This window comes from Austrofundulus limnaeus, unplaced genomic scaffold (genome assembly GCF_001266775.1).
Source record: "Austrofundulus limnaeus strain Quisiro unplaced genomic scaffold, Austrofundulus_limnaeus-1.0 Scaffold58, whole genome shotgun sequence".
Classification (NCBI taxonomy): Eukaryota; Metazoa; Chordata; class Actinopteri; order Cyprinodontiformes; family Rivulidae; genus Austrofundulus; species Austrofundulus limnaeus.
The window spans coordinates 2,346,455-2,370,483 of NW_013952460.1; the positions used below are offsets into that span (position 1 = coordinate 2,346,455).

At 38.9% G+C, this 24,029-nt stretch overlaps 1 protein-coding gene across 4 annotated transcripts; it reads right to left on the bottom strand.

Annotated features, from left to right (window-relative positions):
- Positions 1-146: 146 nt before the first annotated feature.
- syt8 (synaptotagmin VIII) lies at positions 147-24,023 on the bottom strand. 4 transcript variants are annotated; one of them, XM_014009485.1, is made up of 9 exons: positions 23,809-24,023; positions 16,049-16,247; positions 13,619-13,788; positions 13,217-13,312; positions 9,395-9,562; positions 8,717-8,884; positions 6,946-7,063; positions 3,434-3,567; positions 147-653 (listed from the first exon to the last, which is right to left on the bottom strand). In XM_014009485.1, exons 2-9 carry the CDS (start codon positions 16,191-16,193, stop codon positions 390-392), a joined length of 1,263 nt encoding a protein of 420 aa, XP_013864939.1. In that variant the 5' UTR covers positions 16,194-16,247; positions 23,809-24,023; the 3' UTR covers positions 147-389. The 4 variants fall into 4 exon arrangements, with proteins under 4 accessions (XP_013864939.1, XP_013864940.1, XP_013864941.1 ...); XM_014009486.1 differs by lacking the exon at positions 23,809-24,023 and adding an exon at positions 20,076-20,309; XM_014009487.1 differs by lacking the exon at positions 23,809-24,023 and adding an exon at positions 16,761-16,782.
- Positions 24,024-24,029: the final 6 nt, after the last annotated feature.

Consider the following 24,029-nt stretch of genomic DNA (forward strand, 5'->3'; position numbering starts at 1 on the left):
CTTCGGAACAAGAAAATAACGGCTGTACAGACCTTTTTGTGTCTTATGGTTTGATTTCTTTGTATGTATGGATCACTTGGGTTGTTACCAACATCTGGTGAAAATTTCATGTCATTAGCACCTCTAGTAATATATTTACTGAGAAAAATGTTGACGTGTTCAATACTTATTTTACCCGCTGTACAAACATCCTTTTCAAACCTTATTTTATCATCTCACATTGATAGCAAATATAGAGACATTTTGATTTCACAATTAGTAACAATATATATAATCTAGTAGGTAGGTTTTCCTAAGAAGGCTGAAATGTGTTCATGAAAGATGAAAAGTGCTTCTATAATTAATATCAGAAAAATATCATAGACATTATATTCAAGCAGTCTTTTAGTCTATTTAAAATGTTTTTCAAACAGTGGGCTTTCCTTCACTTTGTTGGGAACAGGAATCCTCTTTTTTAAAGCCAGGGTAGAGTTGACCTGCTCAGCCGAGAGCAGGCTGTGCCACTGAGCCACCGGCCGCCGCGGGTTCGACAACATGTCCGCCCAGTGCCTCAGCTGGTTCCCGCTGGCGTTACAGCCCAGGAAAACCTTTCCTATGGCATCGTTCCTGGTCACCGTGTCGTGGTCCCACACAGAGACCACCAGGTTCACCCTCTGAGTAAGACCGACAAAAACAGGATAGTGTTTGTTATTTTACACAGGTACAGGTTGTACAGTAGCAAAAATTTCTATAAACTACTCTGAATGACAAGGTTACCAAGCTTGAAGTGAATCTGACCTGGGTAATTACATTTCTAACCAATAAGACTTCTTGAACTGTGAAGTGAAGTGATGAGTAACATAGTCTTGTTGTTAAATAGGTTCTCCTTAAATTCTTACTTAATCACATTTTAAAACTATTCATCTGTATTGTTCTTCCTAAGTTGTTGCTTTACCACTTGGTATTTATTTACATTTTGAATTTGGTCAAAGCGACCAATTTTACAAAAATACTACACAATAATTACATTTCATTTGAAGAAATGTTTTAAATAATTCTAAAAAAATGTAAAATGATAAATGAGATGTTAAGTATCCATCCCTTTGCTTTGCACTAAGCCACCATGCAACAGACATCATGAAGACCAAATAATTTTCCACACTGGTCAGAGATAAAAGAAGTGGAGAAGAGCAGATCAGCTTTGGGTCATTAAAAGTATCCCAAAAACTCTGAACATCCCATGGAGTTCTATTAAATCCATTATTTAGAAATTTAATTTTATTTAAAAAATTATTCATTTCATTTAAAAACAAAACAAATGCTATACATACAACAAATAATAATACAAAACACAAATAAAATGAAAGGTAGCAGAATGAAGAAAAAAATTCTTTTTAATATCTGCCTCTTTTTCACACAAAACAACTTCAAACAATAATAATCTTCAAATAACAAAACAACAAAAACTTGCCAGGCAGAAATGGAAATATGATGCCAAGCGAGGGTCAACCATTAAAAAACTCACTGATGATACGGAGGGCACTAAACAGAAACATCCAGGAGGACTGATTGGAAGGATCTGTTCATGGGGCAACTAGGAGCTTCAGAAATCTGGACTTCATGGAAGAGTGGCAGGAAAAAGACACTGACTAAAGAAAAGCAGCTGGACTGTTTGGAATGTGCTGTTTGAGGCAAACCCCCAACTATAAAGCATAGCATGGTGGCGGCAGCATCATGATGTGGGGATGTTTTCCATCAGCAGGTAAACTGGTTAGAGTTAGTTTTTCTCAGTTGCTAAAACACATTTCTTGAAACCATCAATCCATTTCTCCAAACTGTAAACACAAAACCCAATTTTTAAACTACTTTCACAGAACCTCTGACTCCTCCAGCAAAACCAAACTACAGCCTCAAAATAGTTCAAACTGTGATACAATGATAAGATTGCGAAGCTTTTGAAATAATCTTTATTGTGCACAAAGGAAAAGGCATTTCCTAAACAAAACACCTGCGTAGCACTTGTAATAAAAATAAATAAATAAAACATTATATCTCTAATTTATAGAAAACCTGTATCTCGTCCTACTCTTCCACTTCATTTCAAACTCAGAGGCTTGGGAGTTTCAGGGTTCTGTTCAGGATCTTAGCTGTTCTTACAAGTAACCTCTTCTAGACAGAGATCTCTGAGGTTCCTGGGATCTGTTGAAGTCACTCTAGTTTGGGGGTCACAACACCAAGTGCTCCAGTGACCACTTGGACTATTGATACTTTGACTCTCCATAACTTCTGTTTTTCATCTTGGTATTCGTCCAGCTTCTCGTGCTTCTTCTTCCTGGTGTTTCAGTCACTAATGATCTCCACATCTATCACTGCTGCCTTGTTTGTCGACCACCATGTCCAGCTGGTTAGCATCACCTGTTGTCAGTCTGGAACAGGATGTCCTTTGTATCTTGACTCTATATGTTGCATGAGTGTATAGCCTATAAATAATTCTTATATATATATATGTTGTGTACAAATTCATTGCACCAACAAAAGTGCATCCAGTTCTTTATTTGCCTCTGTGATTGTTTCTATTCATAGTGAAGCTTCGATGACCAGGGCTCCTTGTACTGCCTTGTATTGGTTTGGTCACATCATTAGACACGTGTGTGATCTATTTTGAGTTGGTGTGTTTCATTTCATTCAGCAGTGCTTTATTTGTGTCTCATTTTAGCTACCTGTGCTTCTCATTGTGAAGCCCATGTGAATCAAAGAGCAAAATGTGTTTTAGTGGGTGAAAATAGGTCTGCATGTTGTGTCTAACTGGATGAAATGTGCTTAGTACTCTGACAAAAGGGTGGCCATTTTAATAAATGGGTTCGGGGAACTGAGCATTTAGTTCAAAGTACTGGGTTTAGTGTTTTACCAACTGAGAAAAACTGTAAAGGAAAGACAGATGGAGCAAAACACAGAGAAACTCTTGAAAGGAACTTGTTAGAGTCCTCAAGAGATCCGCCTTTCAGCAGAACAACAACCCTAAACACATTCCAGAACAGACGAAAACATTCCTAGATTTAGAAGGTTAAAAAGGTACCAGACGCCAGTCCCCTCATGGGCCCACACCCAGGCTCTGATGAGGAGAAGTCAACTTACTTCTCATCAAAATGATAAAGGTAATGAAATGGTCCAGACCTCAGTCCAACTAAATAGTTCTGGTTTGATCTTCTAAGCAGTACCAGGAAGTGATGACAAAGGGGAATGCCTGTCTGTGCACAGAGCATTGCAACAACAGCTAACAACACAGACTGTAAAGAAGAATCAGACATTTCTTTAGATAATTTTGACCAACTTTTATAGGTCTTATTTATTTTTTATGTTTTTCCTTGTTGTTTTATTTAGAGGGATTTTTTGCATTCAGTATGATTCTTTAGACCACACTGATAGTTAAAACATGTTTTCTGCTAAAACTCACCTGAATTTGATCAAATGAAACCTCAAAGGTGAAGGACTCATTAAAGTATGGGTTTAACGTCTTCTTTTTTATAGATGTTGTCTTTTTTTTCCATTTCCTCTTGTCCAGAGTCAGCTGGACCTTCACATATGGATCTATAAACAAATGGAACAAAATGTTGTTTACATTGTTTTTAAACAAATTTAAGGCTTGGAATTTAAAAATTCACAATTTTATACTTGATGACGGTGATGGTGTTAACAGAGATATTAGTGCAACACAGCCTCTGTTGTACAGGTAGTAAATAATAATGCATTAGTCTTATAGCACTTTTCAAATATGTTTTACAATTGTCATGCATTATACATTCACACACTGATGGTGGTAAGCTACATTGTAGCCATTGCTTTCCTTAGATAGACTAACAGAGGCAGGGCTGCCATGCACTGGGACCACCTTCAGTAGGCACTCTGACCACCATCAGTAGGCAAGTGTTTTGCCCAAGGACACAACGACTGAGACGGATGGAACGAGTGTTCAAACCCACAAACCACTGGTTACAGGACGATTCCCCTAAGCCAGTGGTTCCCAACCTTTTTAGACTTGTGTTCCTCCTGAGCCATTTTGTCATACCACTAGTAACCCTTCAGTCAAACATAATGATGATTCTCCAAAACTATAATGTACTACAACTTATTTTTAAATGAAAATTATTTATTTAACCCACAGATCATTTAATTCTCTGGCATTTTATTTTTGTCAACTCAAATTAAACATAAAGATAAAAATGTTGCCTTGAAAGTCAATAAGTAATTAATTAAACCAACCACCTAATGGCAGGTGCAGAAAACAACAGTGTCCAAAATACATTGTATTATCAAAAATATGTCAGAAACTCACCCAAATGAGCAAATTCCATGAGATTCCACGTTTTATACTGGATTCCATTTTGTGTTAATTCTGTGATTCTGACTACAATTTCTGCATTGCGGAAATCATAAGGTCCTACAAATCTCAGTCTATTTTTATGCATTTTTTACACACCTAGGAAATTTTTCCATGTACCGCCTGTAATATGCTTGCACACCCCTAGTTGGGAATCACTGCTTTAGACAGTGTCAAGGGCTGAATGAACTGTCCAAGGTTTTGAAAGTGCTGGAATGTTTCAGGACCTTGAACAATGTGAAGGTCTGAAGGAACTGTCCAAGGTCCTGAAAGTGTTTGAATGTTTCAGGACCGTGAATGAAGGGGTGAAAGAACTGTCCAAGATCCTGAAAGTGCTGGAATGCTTCAGGACTTTAGACAGTGTGAAGGGCTGAAGGAACTGTCCAAGGTCCTGAAAGTGATGGAATGGRTCAAAACTTTAGACAGTGTGAAGGGCTGAAGGAACTGTCCAAGGTCCTGAAAGTGCTAAAATGTTTCAGGACTTTAGACAGTGTGAATGGCTGAAGGAACTGTCCAAGGTCCTGAACATGCTGGAATGTTTCAGGACTTTAGACAGTGTGAATGGCTGAAGGAACTGTCCAAGTTCCTGAAAGTGCTGGAATGTTTTAGGACCTTGAACACTGAGAAGGGTTGAAGAAACTGCCCAAGGTCCTGAAAGTGCTGGAATGTTTCAGGACCTTGAATGAAGGGCTGAAGGAACTGTCCAAGGTCCTGAAAGTGCTGGAATGTTTCAGGAGTTTAGACAGTGTGAAGGACTGAAGGAACTGTCCAAGGTCCTGAAAGTGCTGGAATGTTTCAGGACTTTAGACCAGTGGTTCCCAACCTTTTTAGACTTGTGTACTGCCTCAGCCATTTTGTCATACCACTAGTATCCCTTCAGTCAAACATAATGATGATTCTCCAAAACTATAATGTACTACAACTGATTATTAAATGAAAGTTATTTATTTAACCCCCTAGAATGTTTAATTCTCAGTCATTTTATTTTTTCAAACTCAAATTTAACATAAAGATAAAAACGTTGCCTTGAAAGTGAATAAGTAATTAAAGGGCAATATCGTGTAAAATCAAATTTTTTGAGTTGTATATCATGTTATAATGTTATACTCTCATAAAAAAAAAACATGTCCAAAGCCTTGCTTTGACTCATTCATGCATGTTTGAGAAATCCTGCAGCCTTTTTAGGAATCCCTGCTGAGGTGACAGGTGGGGACCAGAAACGCCTTTTGGTGCCAGAAACGCCTCTGGGACCTGAGCTTCCTCATCACGGAGCACACCTCCCCACCCCACACATGATTCCTGCAGGCTCTTGGCAGTAACACAGCAAATTGAAAATGAAACTTACTGTCTGCTGCTCTCAACACTATTTCTCACTCAGTGAAGCTCTTTTCAGATTCAAAATACCTTTGAGGAAATGTATTTTCAGTTGCCAAGTAAACTGCATCATTGCGCACGTGCGCGACCGCCCCCCCTGCACTGAAATGGGACAGGACAGAAGCAAAGGTGGTTCTTAAAGAGACTCTATATAGAGGTCTGTATAAAGTGGAGCTGCAACGCTTTGGTCTGAATTCCTCCTTGTTGTAGCTCCACAAGCCCCTCTTTCATCCCTTTACTGAGGTGTGTCTCAGATCAACCCATTTTGAGGCTGCCTCTTTAAATCCAAGCAAGGGACCTCACACCCCGCCCCCCTCCAGCTTCCAGACCAGTTTATTCCAGTTTGATAGAGGGGTTTACAACTACACAGCTGTGCAAAACCTTTTTATTTAAATAGAGAATGAAGACCACCAAATTAGACCTTATTTGGCAGTTCCATCATAAATAATTTTATGTAATAGTTTGGAAAACATCATTGAAAAATAAAAAATAAAAATAAAAAAACTGAACGGGTTGAAAAATGTGAGCCAAACAGAATATAAAGATATCTTTGCAGCACCAGGAGGGACTAAATTCAAATTTTCTGCCTCCTATAGACTTTGAGGACACAACAAAATATATCTACTGGATAAAGAAAACTTGGATCAAGATTGCTACTAACTGAGCTTAACCAACACAAAAATGTCTATACTTTAATCAGTTTTTACAGAAATTGAGTTGAAGTTCAATGTGATAGTAACTAAGAGGTTCTTTAATTATGTATTACAAGTGCTAAAACTTAACAGATCTTTCTTTAATAACATTTCTATTACTGTTAAAATCAATGCTAACTGTCTGTTCACAAAGTTTCTTGAGAAGAACTGGAAAGAGTTTAATGAAACTCTTAAAAAGTAATCCTATAAGTAAATTGCCTCTTGTTGTCAAATGGCCACCAAAATTGACAACCAAGTCACTTTACTCAATACATAAATGGCTAGAAATTTGTCAGATTTACAGATATGGAGCATACATTTGGTATGATAGTAGCGGAGTCATCCTCAACACATACTCCAGTGCTAACACAACTCTCACAGATTAGTTTTATGGTTTGACCAAAAAGACTGTTCTGACTGATAGATTTTTCAGAGTGTGTGACTGGAGATGGGCACCAGCTCCCCTAGAACCAATGAATGGACAGACGGACAGATTGATGACAGGTGATTTATGAGTCTGACCTGAGCTTCCTCCAAAGTCCATGCTCCTCAGGTTTTTGGCCTCCAGGATAACCACGGTCAGCTTGTTGGCAGTTGGAACATAACGTAGAGAGAAGCAGATTTCTCCCAGGTTTTCATCCTGTAACACACACACGTTAGACTGAAACATCTACACTTTATCTTTCAGTTTTATTTTTGTTCAAACATTTTGAAATGTGAAAAAAAGTTTGCTGAAATCAATTACAGAGAAATATCTAAATAAAATACATCAACTTACAACTTTTTCTAATTACAAAAGGTTTTCACACACTCAAAAAGACAAACAAACAAACAAACAAACAAACAAACAAACAAACAAACAAACAAACAGTTTGCCTACTTTGTGGCCTTTCTGCTTCCTTCACCCACTCTGTCATTCATAGACAGAAGTCCTTGTTCATCACTTTAGAGTATTTACCATCAGTACATTAAAGCTACATAGGATATGTTAAATAATCTCTTCACCGTGGAGGGAGGGTGGTTGGTTTTTATTTCAGCAGACATTAGGTGGGACACAAAGGCCAGTTTATTGTATGACAACACAAAAAGGAACAACTACACAAATACATGTATTTACTCCAAAGAAAAGAAAAGAAAAGAAAAGATAAAATAAGATAAGATAAGATAAGATAAGATAAGATAAGATAAGATAAGATAAGATAAGATCCTTTTTCCTGTTAACTTAACATGTTTTAAAACTGAGGGGAGTGAAAAACCCACCTTCGATTCAGATCAGGCAATGATGGCATTGTTTGTAAGATGCCATGCCAGAACTGGCCCAGTCGTGGTTTGGATTTATGTGGAGCTGGCCCATGAATGGACCACCTGTGTCAAAATACATGTGCCACCAAAGGGCTGTCAGTCTTTGTACTATTTGGGCTGACTGTTACTGTGTCATGTGGGTGTCGTTTGGGGACATTCCATTGACTTCCATTACATTTCTACAGCCTAACCCTGACCACAAACCCTAAGGCTAACCTCACAGGTACCTACCTGACCCTAAAACTAACCTAAACTCAATTCACACCTTGGTTCTAAACCCAACCCCCAACCCACCATTGGCATTTAAACCAAATGGGGACTCGACTTTTGTCCCCAAATGCACCAGTTGTCCCCAAATGTAGGACTTTTGTCTTAAAAATTGTCCCCAAATGTCACCAAAAACACCCCACCCACGCACACACACACCACATAACCCCCAGTTTCTCTGTGGAAGTTGGCATGACAGGAAGTATTTCTAAATCAGATTCCATCCTTTTCTTTGTGTAAAAGGTGAACGCACTGGCATCCAAAGTGAAAAGATCTTTACAAAATGTTCAGATATATCATTCCTGAAAAAAATATTGTTTGTCAAAAGAGAGTGAAGACTTGTTTGTTTCAATGGTCATCTGACTAGCTGGTTGTTGGTTGATGTTTATAAACTTCAAGTGTCCTTAAAATTACTCTGAAATTTGATTTAATACAGGTGTTGCTCTGTTCTTTATTTCGTAAATTAGCTTAGCTCTCCACGGTCTGGACCAAGGAATCAAATATGTGGTATGTCTGTGTCAAACAGTCATTTAAATAGGACTAGTTGCAATTTCTGCGAGGAAAAAGGATCTGCAGGATAAGGGTAATCTTTGAACAATTTTACAAAAAACAAAGGCTACAAAAAATCCCAACAGCTGCTAATAAAAAAAACACTTTTATCCTGACGTCATTGACACAATGAAAAGATTATTTTTCTAAGAGAAAAGATGAAAAGATGTAAAACCTCAAATTTGGCGGGCTCTGCCAGGTCCTGCCACTCCTCAATGACGTGGTTCCAGTCCACGTCGCCGAGCTGCAGTCGTAGTTCACCAATGACCTGGTGTTTGGTGAAGCGGTTGAAGTCGAACACCTTCATGACGGCAGTCGACTTCAGCAGAGAAGACCTGGGCAGCTGAGGAAACATAACTGCAGTTAAGAGGAAGAAAAATGCTGGCTGATGGGGATTTAAAGCCAACAAACATTTTGAGGACAAATTATGTATATTAAAACAAGATCACTCATCAGAATCAATAATATCTTGTGTTGCCAATGTTCAGAGGACTTGATAAATGTTTTCAGGTCTGTAAACAGAACGTTAACTTGATTTGAAACAGTAAAATCAAAGTTCATGTCTACAATCTTCAAAAAACATCAGGTAACAAGCCCAGATCTACAGGTGATGCCGATTATTCATGTTAACTTGTGTTCTACAGCCAGGCTCTCAAACTGAACTTTGAGTTGGACCAGAACCTGGTGTAAAGAGATCCAAACTGGTTCTGTATGTCACCATTTGAGGGAATCTTTCTACAGCATTTTGCTTTGATTTAAGGTGTGTGTTTTGCCACCAGAAACAGAGAAAAAGGCTGACTGAGAGTCTTTTAGGCTCATTCTTGATATAAAGTAGAAGAATAAATCTCTGTACCTGGAAGGTGAACTGCTCATTGAAGACCGGGCTCAGCGTGTTTTTGAACACCTTGGTCTCGTACGTTTTGGACTTTTCAGGGAGAATGTAGAGTTTGACGTATGGGTCTGAGCTCCCTCCCAGGTCCATGGCCTTCAGGTTGTTGGCTTGTTTGATTCCCACTGTGAGCTGTAAATTAAAAACACAGTACAGAGTGGGGCCAGAAGCAATTCTTGGATCACGTGAATCTGTCTGTTGACGATTTCAAATGAAAACCAAAATTCAAATAATGGTGGTGTAGGGGTCAACTCGAGTGAAATAATCAAGGAAACTGTCTTGGACCTCAATCCTCTGATGGGCCTTTAAAGAGACAAAACCTTTGTTCCACTTAGAACTGAATTTAGGCCACCTCAGGTTGCCTTAACTTGTCAAAGAGACATTCTCTTTTTCTTAATCAGATAATAGACAGAAGAATCTTCTTCTTATTTGATTTATTGTCCTCTTAACTGAAAGTTATTACACATTTTGATAATCAGCGAATGACAAAGACGGACAGTCACTCTCAACTGGATTCTCCCTGGAGAATCAGAGCTAAAGCTGTGCCAGTTCTACCCCTTTTGCCAATGGGGAACCGCACGGCCGGATACAACCACCTCCTGGTCTATCCAACTTGTTTTAAAATCTTCCTGTCAGAAGTGTTTACTTTGAAACAGGGATCCAGTTTGGCTTCACCTTTCTTTCTATGGCTTGACGCAGATGTACGCAGATGCTGAAAGTTAACAGGCCTGGAGTGTTCAGCTAAGTGGCCGGTCCTTCGGATTTTCCACTACCTGAGAAACCTCACCGAATACCTGGATGGGTAACTGACCTCATCTTTAAAGGTTGTAGGGGTCACCTCGAGTGAAGAAACAGGAATTACTGCCTCAAAGCAGGTCTCGAAAGGCCTGAGAGAAGGCAGGAACACTGAACTCTATTTTAGGCCATGATGGGTCATTTCAACCTACATGAGGACTTCAGTTCTCTAATCAGATATTAACAGAAACAATCTGTTCTGTTCGTGATTCATTGGTTGTTTAACTAAGAATGTTTCACGAACAGAACAGATTGTTTCTGTTAATATCTGATTAGAGAACTGAAGTCCTCGTGTAGGTTGAAATGACCCATCATGGCCTAAAATAGAGTTCAGTGTTCCTGCCTTCTCTCAGGCCTTTCGAGACCTGCTTTGAGGCAGTAACTCCTGTTTCTTCACTCGAGGTGACCCCTACAAGGTAAAGCTGGCTGTTACATGAGCTTCACTTTCTGGCTGATGTTGAGAAGAGAAACACCTGGCCTCTCTGGTTAACCCACATTATTTAAGTTAAAAGTTAGTAAAGCTAACAACTTAATTTTCTCATTTTCTTAAAACCTACCTTGCCAAACTTAAGTTATTTGCCACAAATGTCTGGTATTCAACATCTAAATTTGACGTTTGTGTTCTATTTAAGTGCCTAACCATTAACGAAGCTTGAAGCGCTTGTTATTGTTGGTTACAAACTTTTATATGAAATTGATTGCTCACAATTAAGTGTACTGTAGTGATTTTGTGTGATTATGTAAAATAAATGATGACATTTATTTATGGATCAATTCAAAATTCACTGATTGAAGCTACTTATTATGTGTCCATTCACTTTGCACTGGAAGAATATTTTACCAAAAATAAAATGTTTCTTACTAAAATAATATCCCTATAACCTTGTTATAAGAGTGTAAGTTAAACCCTTACAGTGGAAACAAAAACCACACTTTATTTGTTTCCAGCAAAGACTTTAGTTTTGACTAAATCAGTTTTGGAGGTCAGTAATTGTGCCTGGAGTGAGTTCAGAACAGAGGACTCTCAAGCTTTATGACTAAATGTGCTTACATCGTCGAAATAAAAAGAAGAGCTCTGGTTGTCCATGATTGTTTGATTATGTTGGAGGTACAGCGGGTAAAATAAGTATTGAACACGTCACCATTTTTCTCAGTAAATATATTACTAGAGGTGCTAATGATATGAAATTTTCACCAGATGTCGGTAACAACCCAAGTGATCCATACATACAAAGAAATCAAACATAAATGTCCAGAAATTAAGTTATTTGTAATAATGTGGAATGGCACAGGGAAAAAGTATTGAACACGCTTACTGAAATTTATCTAATACTTTGTACAAAAGCCTTTGTTGTCAATGACAGCTTCAAGACGCCTCCTGTATGGAGAAACTAGTGGCATGCATTGCTCAGGTGTGATTTTGGCCCATTCTTCCACACAAACAGTCTTCAAATCTTGAAGGTTTCGTGGACCTCTTCTATGAACTCTGATCTTTGGTTCTTTCCATTGATTTTCTGTTGGATTCAGGTCAGGTGATTGGCTGGGCCATTCCAGCAGCTTTAGTTTCTTTCTCTGAAACCAACTGAGAGTTTCCTTGGCTTTGTGTTTGGGCTCATTGTCTTGCTGAAATGTCCAGCCACGTTTCATCTTCATCATCCTGGTAGATGGAAGCAGATTTTTATCAAGAATGTCTCTGTACATTTTTCCATTCATCCTTCCTTCAATTATTTGAAGTTTGCCAGTACCATATGTTGAAAAACAGCCCCACACCATGATGTTCCCACCTCCAAACTTCACTGTTGGTATGGTGTTTTTGGGCTGATGTGCAGTGCCATTTGACCTCCAAACATGATGTGTATTCTGGCATCCAAACAGTTCAATGTTGGTCTCATCTGACCAGACTATACAGTATTCTCCCAGTATTACACAGTCTTGTCTAAATGTTGTGCAGCAAACTTTAAAGGAGCTTCAACATGCTGTTTCTTCAGCAGTGGAGTCTTGRGTGGTGAGCGTGCATACAGGCCATGGTGGTTCAGTGCATTACTTATTGTTTTCTTTGAAACAATCGTACCTGCTAATTCCCGGTCTTTCTGAAGCTCTCCACAAGTGGTCCTTGCCTCTTGGACAACTCTTCTGATAATTCTTTTCACTCCTCTGTCACAAATCTTGTGAGGAGCACCTGGTCGTGGTCGGTTTATGGTGAAATAATGTTCTTTCCACTTCTGAATTATGGCCCCAACAGTGCTCACTGGAACCTTCAGAAGTTTAGACATTCTTCTGTAACCGATGCCATCATTATGCTTTGCAACAATAAGGTTGTGAAGGTCTTGAGAGAGCTCTTTACTTTTACCCATCATCAGATGGTTCTTGTGTGATACCTGGCCATCATTTGGGACTGAACCAGCTGATATTAARTTGCACTGACAAGGGGCAGGCTTGCTTTCTAATTACTGAGAGAGTTCAGCTGGTGTCTTGTCTTTCCATGGTTTTTTACACCTCCCTTTCTTCATGTGTTCAATACTTTTTGCCTGTGTCATTCCACATTATTACAAATAACTTCATTTCTGGACATTTATGGTTTGATTTCTTTGTATGGATGGATCACTTGGGTTGTTACCAACATCTGGTGAAAATTTCATGTCATTAGCACCTCTAGTAATATATTTACTGAGAAAAATGTTGACGTGTTCAATACTTATTTTACCAGCAGTATATCGAAACTTGAAAGAAGAGGAATGGACTCTTGTAACACTCTGCTGTTACAAGAGTCCAGGAGTGTGAATGAGAGGGAGGCAGGTGGAGCAGTGAGGCTACAAGGAGCAGAGGTCACAAAGATCCAGGACTTCAAAGACTTGAGGGTCCACTGTCCAGGAAAATGGTGAAGAGGTGAAGAGAAGTATTAGGAGTGATTTGTGACCAAACGGGTGGCAGTAAAGGTCAGAGGAAAGCTTTATAAGAGAGCATGTGTGTGTACTAACTAATTCATGTTACCTCAGACAGAGCAGCGTTGTATTCCAAAGAATAAAGCAACTTTCCTCTGTATACTTTGGTTGAACCATAGTCAACATCCACAACATCTGGCTGAACCTGGAAGAGGAGCAAAAGAGACACATCAGTTAAAAACATATTTTAAACACAGAGCCAGGTCAAACCATCTGCGTGGTTTAAACAGAACCTCCAACGCTTTTCAACTTACAGGCCTGTAATTTATCATATGCAGCTCCTTCACTGACTATTAAGAACATTTGGACCTCTGAGTTCAAACATGTTTGTGATAAATTTTGAAAATGATTTTATTTTTTAGCTAAATGAAGCTACAAATCACTGATGTAAAATCAAACACTTTAGGTTTCAACAATCACAGATTGCTTCACATCAGAACTTGGGTCTCACCAGAACTGTGCTGGTTTTCCCATCTACTCCTTTCAGATTGATCTGCTCATCTCTCTGAAATTTCTTCTTCTTTTTCCCTTTGCAGCAACATTTGATACAGATACACAGACAGCAGAGCAAAATCAGCAGGATGCCCACTGCAACGATGACATAGATCGCCCATCGAGGCACTGCAGGAGGGAAGACAGGGAGAAATGTCAGAGAGGGTCTTTATGTGATCACAAAGTGACATAAAACTGTTACTCTGTTATATTAGTTCATGTTAATTCTAAAAACCCAGTATTCCTTAAAATAGGACCAATAAACTACCATCTTTCAGCTATTTTTTTTTACAAATATTGTGTTAGTATTTGGTGTGGCAATACCTGAGAGTAAGTGAGATGTCTTGCAATATCACAAAAGATTGAGCATGTGATCAAAGTTCGACCAAAAATGCATTAATTTCATCATTTCACAGCAGATGATCTCAAGTTAAAACAGAAAAGTTGCTGTGCATTACTTCAAGGAATGTTGGACCTTTAAAATAGATGTTTTAAAATCAGTTTTCATATTTAAATCATTCAGGTGAGGTTTAATTAAAGAGGAACTGCAACGCTTTGGTCTGAATTCCTCCTTAACCCTACAAGCCCCGCCCCTTTTCTGAGGTGTGTCTCAGATCAACTCATTTTGAGGCTGTCTCTTTAAATGAAAAAAGGGAGGGATTTACAACTATATAGCTGCGCAGAAGCTTTTTATTTACAAACTAAAAGATGTCAACAAGGGAAGACTTGTCTGTTCAGCCTTACATGTTGGAGCCAGAGTCTGACCGAGAACCAGAGGAGAATGAAGACCACCAAACTGTAGTTGATACGTCCAAACATTATTTAGAAGTTACATTCAAATACTGTGATGTAATAGATCAGAAAACCTCATCGAACATATAAAGATGTCTATGCAGAAACTAAATTCAACATTTCTGCACTCCTAGAGTCTCCAAATAAACAACAAAATGTGTTTAATGGCTTAAAAAAGTGGACTTTGCATGATGCGTCCCCTTTAATTTATAAAATGTTTGTTCAGTGTGACACCCATTTAAGAAAGTTTCTGTTTTTAAGTCTGAAGACACACCAACAGCATGAGGCTTCAGCTCGTATTGAGCTCAGGGTCGATACGTTGACTCATGCTGGACAAACATTGTTAACTCTGGAAACTGAACCCACCCAGGAAACAACCGGCTTGATAAAGACTCTTGTGTCACATGAAACAGAGCAAATCTAATTACACTACTGACATCAAACTTTGTTTTTGAACACTTATAATCGTTAAGTTAATGGAAGAGAAAAACAGCACAAAGTTAAATAAAGTAAAGTCAATAATCCACCTAATGCTCATCTCCTCTGTGCCTAGTGGGTATATTTCTCCTCTCTCTTTTCTCGTTCTCTGTCTCTGTTTGCAGGTTAATATACTTACTGGACAGAAAGGTCAGCCAAGAGACGGTCCAAAGATGGTCCAACAGTTTAAGAACAACATTTTTAATTTAGTGATTTCATCATCTACAGTTATCATCAAAAGATTCAGAGAATCTGGACAAATCTCTACAAGTCAGCAGCAAGGCTGAAAACCAACACTGAATGTTTGTGACCTTCGACCCCTCAGGCAGCTCTGCATTAAAAACACATCATTCTGTAACAGGCATTAACACATGGGCTCAGGAAGACTTCAGAAAACCATCGCCAGTGAACACAGTTCATCTCTACATCTACAAGTTAAAGCTCTATCATGTAAAGACAGATATCAACAACACCCAGAAACACCGCTGGTTTCTCTGGACCTGAGCTCATCTGAGATGGACTGACACAAAGTGGACAAGTGTCCTGGGGTCTGACCAGTAAGAATGAAAGAATTCAGCTACAAAACCTCAACAACTAAATGTCCTCAGTTCACAAACACTTATTGTTGTTAAAGCTGATGGAACACAGAGGGAAACATGAACCTGTCCCAGATTTATTAGCATGTGTTGCAACATCAAAGTAAATATTTGCAAAAAAACAATAAAGTTTGTCAGTTTGAACATTAAATATAAAGAATTTGCAAATCATTGTACTTTGTTTTTATTTATGTTTTACATTATGCCCCAGCCTCACTGTAATTGGGGTGGTAGTAGTAGTAGTAGTAGTAGTAGTAGTAGTAGTAGTAGTAGTAGTAGTAGTAGTAGTGGTAGTAGTAGTGGTAGTAGTAGTAGTAGTAGTAGTAGTAGTAGTAGTAGTAGATGTGGTGGTGCTTATTGTCTGCAGATTGAGACAGGCAGGAGTGCTGCCAAGGTGCGAGGTCCAGTAATCACTTTTTGCAGTTTGTCGTTGTTTGTGTTACACAGGTAATCACTACAAACAAGATGAAAAGTGAAAACAGGTGGTGGTTTGTTCAGGTGAAAGCTGTTCTTTACTGACTTACAAGGAATCTGATTCATCAAGTCATCAAAGAAGTTGCCACTAGTGGTTCTAGTGTGGGAGGATGTGGTGGAGATGATGAGCATGGGATGAGCAGCGACGGCTAATTTAGCTTTGCCACGTCCGAGCATGGCTGATGGCTTAGACATGGTGTTTGATGGCTGATTAATGGTGAGGATGATGAAGAGGTCTGGAAGCGAGATCTGTGAGAAAAGTTCAAACTGAAAGGTTAATAGAAATTGAAGGTGTTAGATACAAAGCACAAGACATGAAAAATTAGTCATTTCAGGTGCTGTAATAAACTATTATTAAAACTAGAGAATTTACATTTCCGGTGAAAATGCAGCGTGAATACTTAATGCTGAAAGATTTTCCTTAAACTCTGCTGAAAAAGATGAAAATGTTTATTAGCAAAACTGTTAAAGGCACAGTGTGCAGGATTTGTTGTTTTCAGCGACATCTAGTGGTTGAGTGGTTGAATCATCCTCCCTGGTCCTCCCCCCACCCCCACCCCCCGCTTCCAAACGCAAAGGAGTTGCTACGGTGTCTCTCAGGTGTCAAAAACCTTTGATAATTCCAACCGCGATGTCTACCAGCAGCTTCAGGGCTAGTGATGTTTCAAGTGGTAAGATTATGAGCTTTAATAAGTAAAATTATCCCAGCTACAGTACAATGACAGACAACAAATATTACATTTATAGTATTACAACTAAAACCTTTTTGACGCCGCCACCGCAGTTTGTCCTTCATGAGCCTTCGTAGACAAGATGGCGGTGCAAGATGGCGGTGCAAGATGGTGGCTGCCTGTAGTGGCGATCCGTGACCATGGAGATATAAACAGCTTTTTATAAGGTAAAAATAACAAAACAAGGTCTTTGTCTGCAATAATTAGATATGTTTTTTATTATTGTCGTTAGTGATTATCTCAATTTCGGCTAAAAGAATTGGCAAAATCCTACACACTGTGCCTTTAAAGTGAGTTAAATTTGAACAGCTGAATTTTGCTGAAAGTACAGTAGGAAAACAAAAGTAGACAGAAGCAGAAACAAGTTGAAATCAGCAGACACTGAAGCTCATGGCAGAAAAACAAAACAAAGCAGTACATAAAATTTGCAATTTGTTGTAAAATAGCTAAAGCAATTAAAATTAGCAGAAAAATAGCTAAAAAATAAAAGTAGAGGAAAAGGCTGAAATTAGCACAAAGATGCAGAAAGAGCATGTTTGCTAAATTAAGCTAGCCTGGTAAAAACCAGGGGTCGGATTCATAAAACTGGCGTACGCACAATTTGAGCCCAGAAACTTGCGTACGCCACTTTTTACGCCAAGGTTGTGATTTATAAAATCCAAACTTGATGTGAAAATGTGCGGTGCCTCAAAGCTCTGACCCATGCGTACGCTCATTTTGGAGATGTGAACCTGCGACACAGATGGTGAAGTGAGGAATTAGAGCCACACTGTGTAATGATCACTGTCAGATATTTAATTTACCTTCAGAATCAGACTTAAATAAAAGTTCCCGTGCGCAACTCCCTTCATCTGCTTCCTCCTCAGACGACCCTGACCCACAGACCCCTCCCTGACCCACAGACCCCTCCCTGACCCACAGACCCCTCCCTGATCCACAGACACCTCCCCGACAAGAACAGCAGGACAGCAAAAGTCACGCTTTAGATACACGCGCAGGGCGCATCCACATCGCCAGTGTGGATGTTATAAAACTTCACGTTTAAAGTCCGTATTTGTAACGCGGGCGCGCGGGTATGTGTGTGTGTGTGTGTGTGTGTGCGTGCATGCGTGCGTGCGCGGGGGTGTCTGCCGCGGATAACAGAGCAGGCAGGAGGGGGAGAGGACGAGGAGAAGAGCGGTGGACTTACTTTTAATTTTGTCTGACTTATTTAATTTAATTTTTTATTGTTTTTATCGTCCTGCAGGCTCTGATGAAAAATAAATTTGAAGCTGAGCTTTTTTAAAATAAAAATCGTTAGATTACTCTAAAGCAAAATGAGGGAAAATCTGTGTCAATTACAGACAATGTGTTCACGTGAGCAGCTGTCAGTCAGCACCTGTCAACCTCCAGACGCATGACGGAGCGTTTCTGAACCAATCACTTTTGTTGGCATTGATCAGCTGACTGATTTAAATACATCTTAACATTCATGAGGTACTTTACATTGACTGTTTATGGTTGAGTGTGGACGTGTAGAGGGTAGAACCTGAGGCGGGACCTCGTGCGCAAACTCTGACGTGCGGCTGTGATTTATAAAGGAAAGATGCATAGAAACATGCGTACGTACCGTTTTATAAATCTGAAATTTTTTTTTGGCGTACGCCATTTCTGCCTTTTGGCCGTACGTTCACTTTTAGTATGGTTTTCACGCAATCCTTTATAAATGAGACCCCAGCCCTTTGTTCTACACTTTGCTTCATACAGAGGGTCTGGACTCTCAGCTTTTGAGAAGCAATTTTCTTGCTGGAGTCGTGGCATCTGTTGAAGTTTAAAACGTTTGGATCTGATATACACAATCACTAATGTTTGGCCGACAAAGGTAGTGTGCCAGCTCAATCGTGAAGGATGCTAAGCTAAGAAGCTAACTGGAAATTGCATGTGCTGCAAATATTCATCCTCTGCTGAGAGGAGACAAGTAGCTAAATGAGATGTCTGTAAATGAGAGCTGCAGGCTTTGAGAGACAAATTTTATTTAATTTATCAACACAGACTGAATGGCTTCATTCACTTCCTCCACTGCCATTGCTAAACTACAAGCAGACACTGCGTCGAAACTCAACATCATTGTTCACAACTCTTCCTTCTGCTCTCTGATTGGCCTGGTTGAAATTCAACCGGAGAAATCCTTGTTTATGGAAGAAATCCCCGACAGAGCAGTGAAGGGATACTAGATTGATTTGTGTAGGAAGCTGTGTGGGAAGGTAAGGGCCAGACTAGAATTAAGCAGTAGCTATAATTTAGATGAATTGGGGAGTTCAGATGAATAAAGTTGAACTCAGCTGAAAATAGCTAAGTAGCTAAAAAGGCAGAAATCAGCAGAAATCAGCTAAAAGAAGCCTAAAAAGCTGAAAATAGCAGAAAGAAGCTAACAGAAATGTAAAATTAACTAAATAATGCCAGAAAGGAGCAGAAAAAAGTTAAAGTTAGCACATACAGTAGAAGTAGAAAAAAATGCTGAACCAGAACAAAATGTACAGAAAAGATTTCTAAACATTTTAAAGGGTTTTTGGGATGTAGAAGATAAATCCATTTGTTTTCAATGAGAAAAAAGTGTCAGAAAAAGCTAAATAGCTGAAAAAATAAAAGATGCAGAAATACCAAAATGCATAACACCCATGGCATAAATAAGCTGAACGTTTTGAGGAAATAGCACAAAAATTGTGGAACAAGTTAGAAGCTGAGAAAAATGGATCATCTCGTGTCCCACACATTACCACCACCATTAAGCTCTGGGTGGATGAAAACATTTCTAGAAAAGGTGTAGCGTTTACGAAGAGTAAAGTGTGGAGACAGGATCTTAGACTTTGTTAATCCAGGCTGAGGGAGGAAAGCTTTGTAACAACAGTGTGGAATGAAATCTAATAAAGATGAGAGCTGTGAGAGCACGCTGCCATGCCTGAGTGAAGCTCCACCTGTGGGCCTCCACCATGAACAAACAGCCAGCAGCAGCATATTAACTCCACGCCTGTTTCATGCTCTGATAGCAGCACACATACATTTTAACTACCTTCTGACTCAGGCTAACATTAACCAAACCCTAGTTTTCACACAAAGTCATAAATGCAGTATAAAGAACATTTTACTTTGATCTTTCTTAACTTTGGAAACTGAGGCAAGAATTTGTGCACAACAAAGTTTTGATTTGTGTTTTAAAGGTCTAAAACAACCCTAACATAACCTATAATCCTATCACAGAACCGCAGAGTAAATCTTGACATTTATAAGACTACAGATAATTTATTTTTATCCATCTCACAGGATCAGAAAGTAAAAGACTGAGCTGTAAGAATCAGATTTTACTCACTTCTGTAGATGTTTTACGCAAAACACCAACATCAAGTATCCCTGAGCTCCACCCTGATGGCTGCCTGACACTGAAGTGTTTCCCACTCAGAAAATAAAAAAAAAAACATTTTGTGTCGGTGAGCGACTGAAGAGGAAGGAGATGACGTTTTACTTTGGAACTGGATTGGAATGGACCTCCCCTTTGATCATTAACGCTTTTGATCACAGAGAGGAAGCATCTGCTTATCGGCTCACGTTAAAGTGATTCTGTTGTTTTCACTGTAATCAAGATTTCCTGTAATCTTTATGTGCAGCAGGACAAAACTATTGCTATTGTTTAAAACTACCTGTCCTGACTGTGTGGAAGTCTAAAATAAAGCAGAAAAAAAGGAGAAAAGCTTAAGCTGAGATGAGTTTAAATTTTATGACCACTGTGATAATATGCAGCTAAAATCAAATTTGTTTTCAATATTTCTAAGAATAATTTACAATTATTTTTATGACGCTTCTTTATTCTTCTGACCGTGGTGACTGATGTGCTGGCAAAAACATTCAAAGCATTTAAAAGTATTGACTGTCTAATGAACATTATCCTAATGATATTAGGGATGGGTACAAAGTGGACTGAGTTGGGTACGATGCCTTCTGTCTTCATATCTGTTATCCACAAAGAATCATGTAACAAACAGAGATGTAAACAAGTTGACATAAACAGGACAACATGCATGAATATTAAAGTCTATTATGTCTTATTTAGGTAGAATTCCTGGAAGAAAATCAGCAATGAAGTCCTCGTTAAACTTTGTAGATGTGTATTGGGGTGCACTGAATCGACCAGCATTCCCCAATTCATTGGCACCAATTTTCTTAATTTTAGGTTATCAGATCAGCCTTGGATAAGACCGATGGAAAGGATCGGCTTCTCATCTACCTCCACAAAGGTCTGAAAATCAGCCACTGTTCCCTTCTGCTGTGAGCACTACCTAACATCCAGTTAAAACAAGTTTGTATCGTTTCAAGGGTATTGTTCAGTGTTTTTCAATAAAATAAGACTGGAACATTGAAGTTGTATTGTGACCTTTATAACACCGGACAGTGTCAGCTATTTAAAAAATCAGCATCGGCCAAAATGGGAATCTGCAGGTCAGACGTTTTAAAGATTGGTGATCGGTGATTGGCCATAAAGCTGCAATCGGTGTACCCCTAATCTGTATACAAAAAAACAACTGATCCAAGCTCAAATAAGTTCATCTTAAAGCTGAAAGAAGATAAAATCATCATGACCTGTTTACAGAAATGGCTCTTCCAGTAAGCAGTTTCCTATACCTCCTAGATAACCTCATCCTCAGAGAGTTAAAGTAGGTACAGTCCAGTGACAAAACCTCTCAAAAACCACTAGAACCGGCATCCCCACATGGCAGACCTATGTCCAAATCTGGACTGATTGATGGTTCTGTAGGACCTGTTCCCAATCTGATAAACATGTGAAACTACGGGTAGGCAAGACCATAACAAACAAAATTTGGACTTTTGTTTTGACCTTGGAAGACATTTTACTAACTGGACCGCAGTGAGTTTTAATTGAATATCCCTGCACAAGAATCACCGACGATTATGTTTCAAAATCCATTCCAAGGGAGGTGAAGACCGAGCATTCACCAAGGCCATCTTGGCCAGGGCAGGAGGTGGGCTAATAGTTGCCCAAGGATCCTGAGCTAGCAGCTGGAGGTTGTGATGATTCACCCTGATCCTACGGCGGTGGAGAAAGGTGGAGACAACGAGATGGTTGCCCCTCATCTAGGCTAGAGAAGACCCAATAGAATCTAAAGAGCAAAGTGCCCTAAAACCACAACATGCAGACTCAGTATCTCCAAAGACAACGGAACACGCTAAACAGGTTTTATGTTTCATCAGCCATGACGTTTCTTGGGATGTCTGCTCTCTGATGCATACTTTGACTTCTCGTCATGAAATAGTCAGTTAGTCAACATTTACCATCTGATCCAGACCCGATTGCAAATGTTTCATCAGTACGGTCTTCGACACTACAACTTGTATCGTGCCAGTTTGTAGACCCACCCAATGATGAGAGGAAGTCACATGTTTTACATGTTGCAGCAGAATTAGACCAGCGAACCAAAAAGACATGGAGAGAAGAACGTTTTTTTGGCTTTCTCACCCAAACTGACCCAAGTTCTCTAAAAAGTTTAAAACATTTAAAAGAGTTTTGGTGAGAGTTCAGCACTATGATTGAGTTGACAGGCAGAGCACACAAACTGGAATCATCCTTATCTGTGTTGACTTTGCTTTGAAGCCATACCTTTATGTTAAGAGTCACAATGAATAAGATCCACCTGAGACTGACTGTGTATATTTTCAACAACAACCCCCAAACCACCACCTGTAAGTATTTCGGGTGCCAGACGTGACCCTTGATTCCTGGTACATGTTGTTCTCTTATGCCCCTTTTCCACTAGTGCCACTTAGTGTAGTGCAGAAGGATCTTTGTAGGTACGGGTCGGACCGGTTGGTTTTCCACTGATGTTCCAGTCCGGTTCCAATGGGTGTGTTTTGGGCAGCTGGTGGAGGTGGTTTTTAAGTATTTTGAAAAAAAAAATGGGCAAAATGAGAGATGGAAACACATTTCATGACTAACTTTTGAAATTTTAAACATTTGCAAAAATTTAGTCAATCAGCGACAAACAGTGTTCTGATGTTGCATTTTGGTGTCAGCTGGGGCCGGTTGGAACCACAATGAAGTAGGTACTAAAAAAAGTGCTGGTTCCATGGATCTGGCCTAACAGAAATGGCTTGGAACCGTACCGACACTACACTAAGTGACACTAGTGGAAAAGAGGCATTAATGTGTTGCTGCAATGAGTGCATTACTTCAGCTCTTTGTCGTTTAATGTTTTTATATCAGATGTTATGAAGAATCTTCAGCACTCATTGCAAGTTTTGTAAAAAAATAGAATAAAATAAATAAAACCCACCAGGGTAAAAAATAAAATAAAATTTAAAAGCTTGAAGATAAAATGTATTATCTGTAAGATTAAACAATAAAAAACACAAACTCATGCAATATTACAATATGTCACGTAAAGTATTTTAAGCTACTAACAACATTTTAGCTCAATATCTGTGTAATGGTTGTTCAGTCATCTTGAATTGTGTTATTATGCACATTCATTTATTATTTCATTCAAGTTTGATTAGCATTTTTTTCAGTTGTTCAGTGGTTCATGAAATATTTTTCTAACAGGCAAACAAACACAGGTACAAATATATGGAGGTAATTTAGTTTTTTTATTGTTCAAACAAAAAAGCAGTTTCAATCAAAAAAAATTAAGTAAAAACATTTTCAGTCAGTTTTTTCCGATAAAAAAAATCAACCAATCCAAAAAAACCCCAATAATTTCAACCAAACAAAAAAGAAATTTCAACCAAAAAATGACAATAACTGAAACAATTAAAAACAATATATTTTGATCAATTCTTTATTAAAATTGCTTTTTTGTTTGACTGAACAATAAAAAAACAAAATTACCTCCATACAAATACATTGCTTTTGCCTTCAGTTGGCAGACGATAACCTAAAACGAGAAAAAAAGAAACTATAAAACAAGCATAAAACTGACTGAAGAAAAAGTAAATGTGACACATTAACTTCATGTCAATCCTTCCTCCTGTGTGTTTAGCAGGCCTGACATCAAACCTGTCCTATGAATAAGAAGGAAACAAGAAGAACAAACCTGAGTCCTGAGAAGTCCTTCTTATTTATTCCTCATTCCTCCTCTTTTTGTTCAGTCGGCTGGGAAGTTTCACTTTGTCTCTTCTTCAACCTCAATCGTCCATCTTCAGTTCCTCAGTGTGTTTACTTCAACCTGAAGCAGCCACCACACCTGCTAAACACACACACACACACACACACACACACACACACACACACACACACACACACACACACACACAC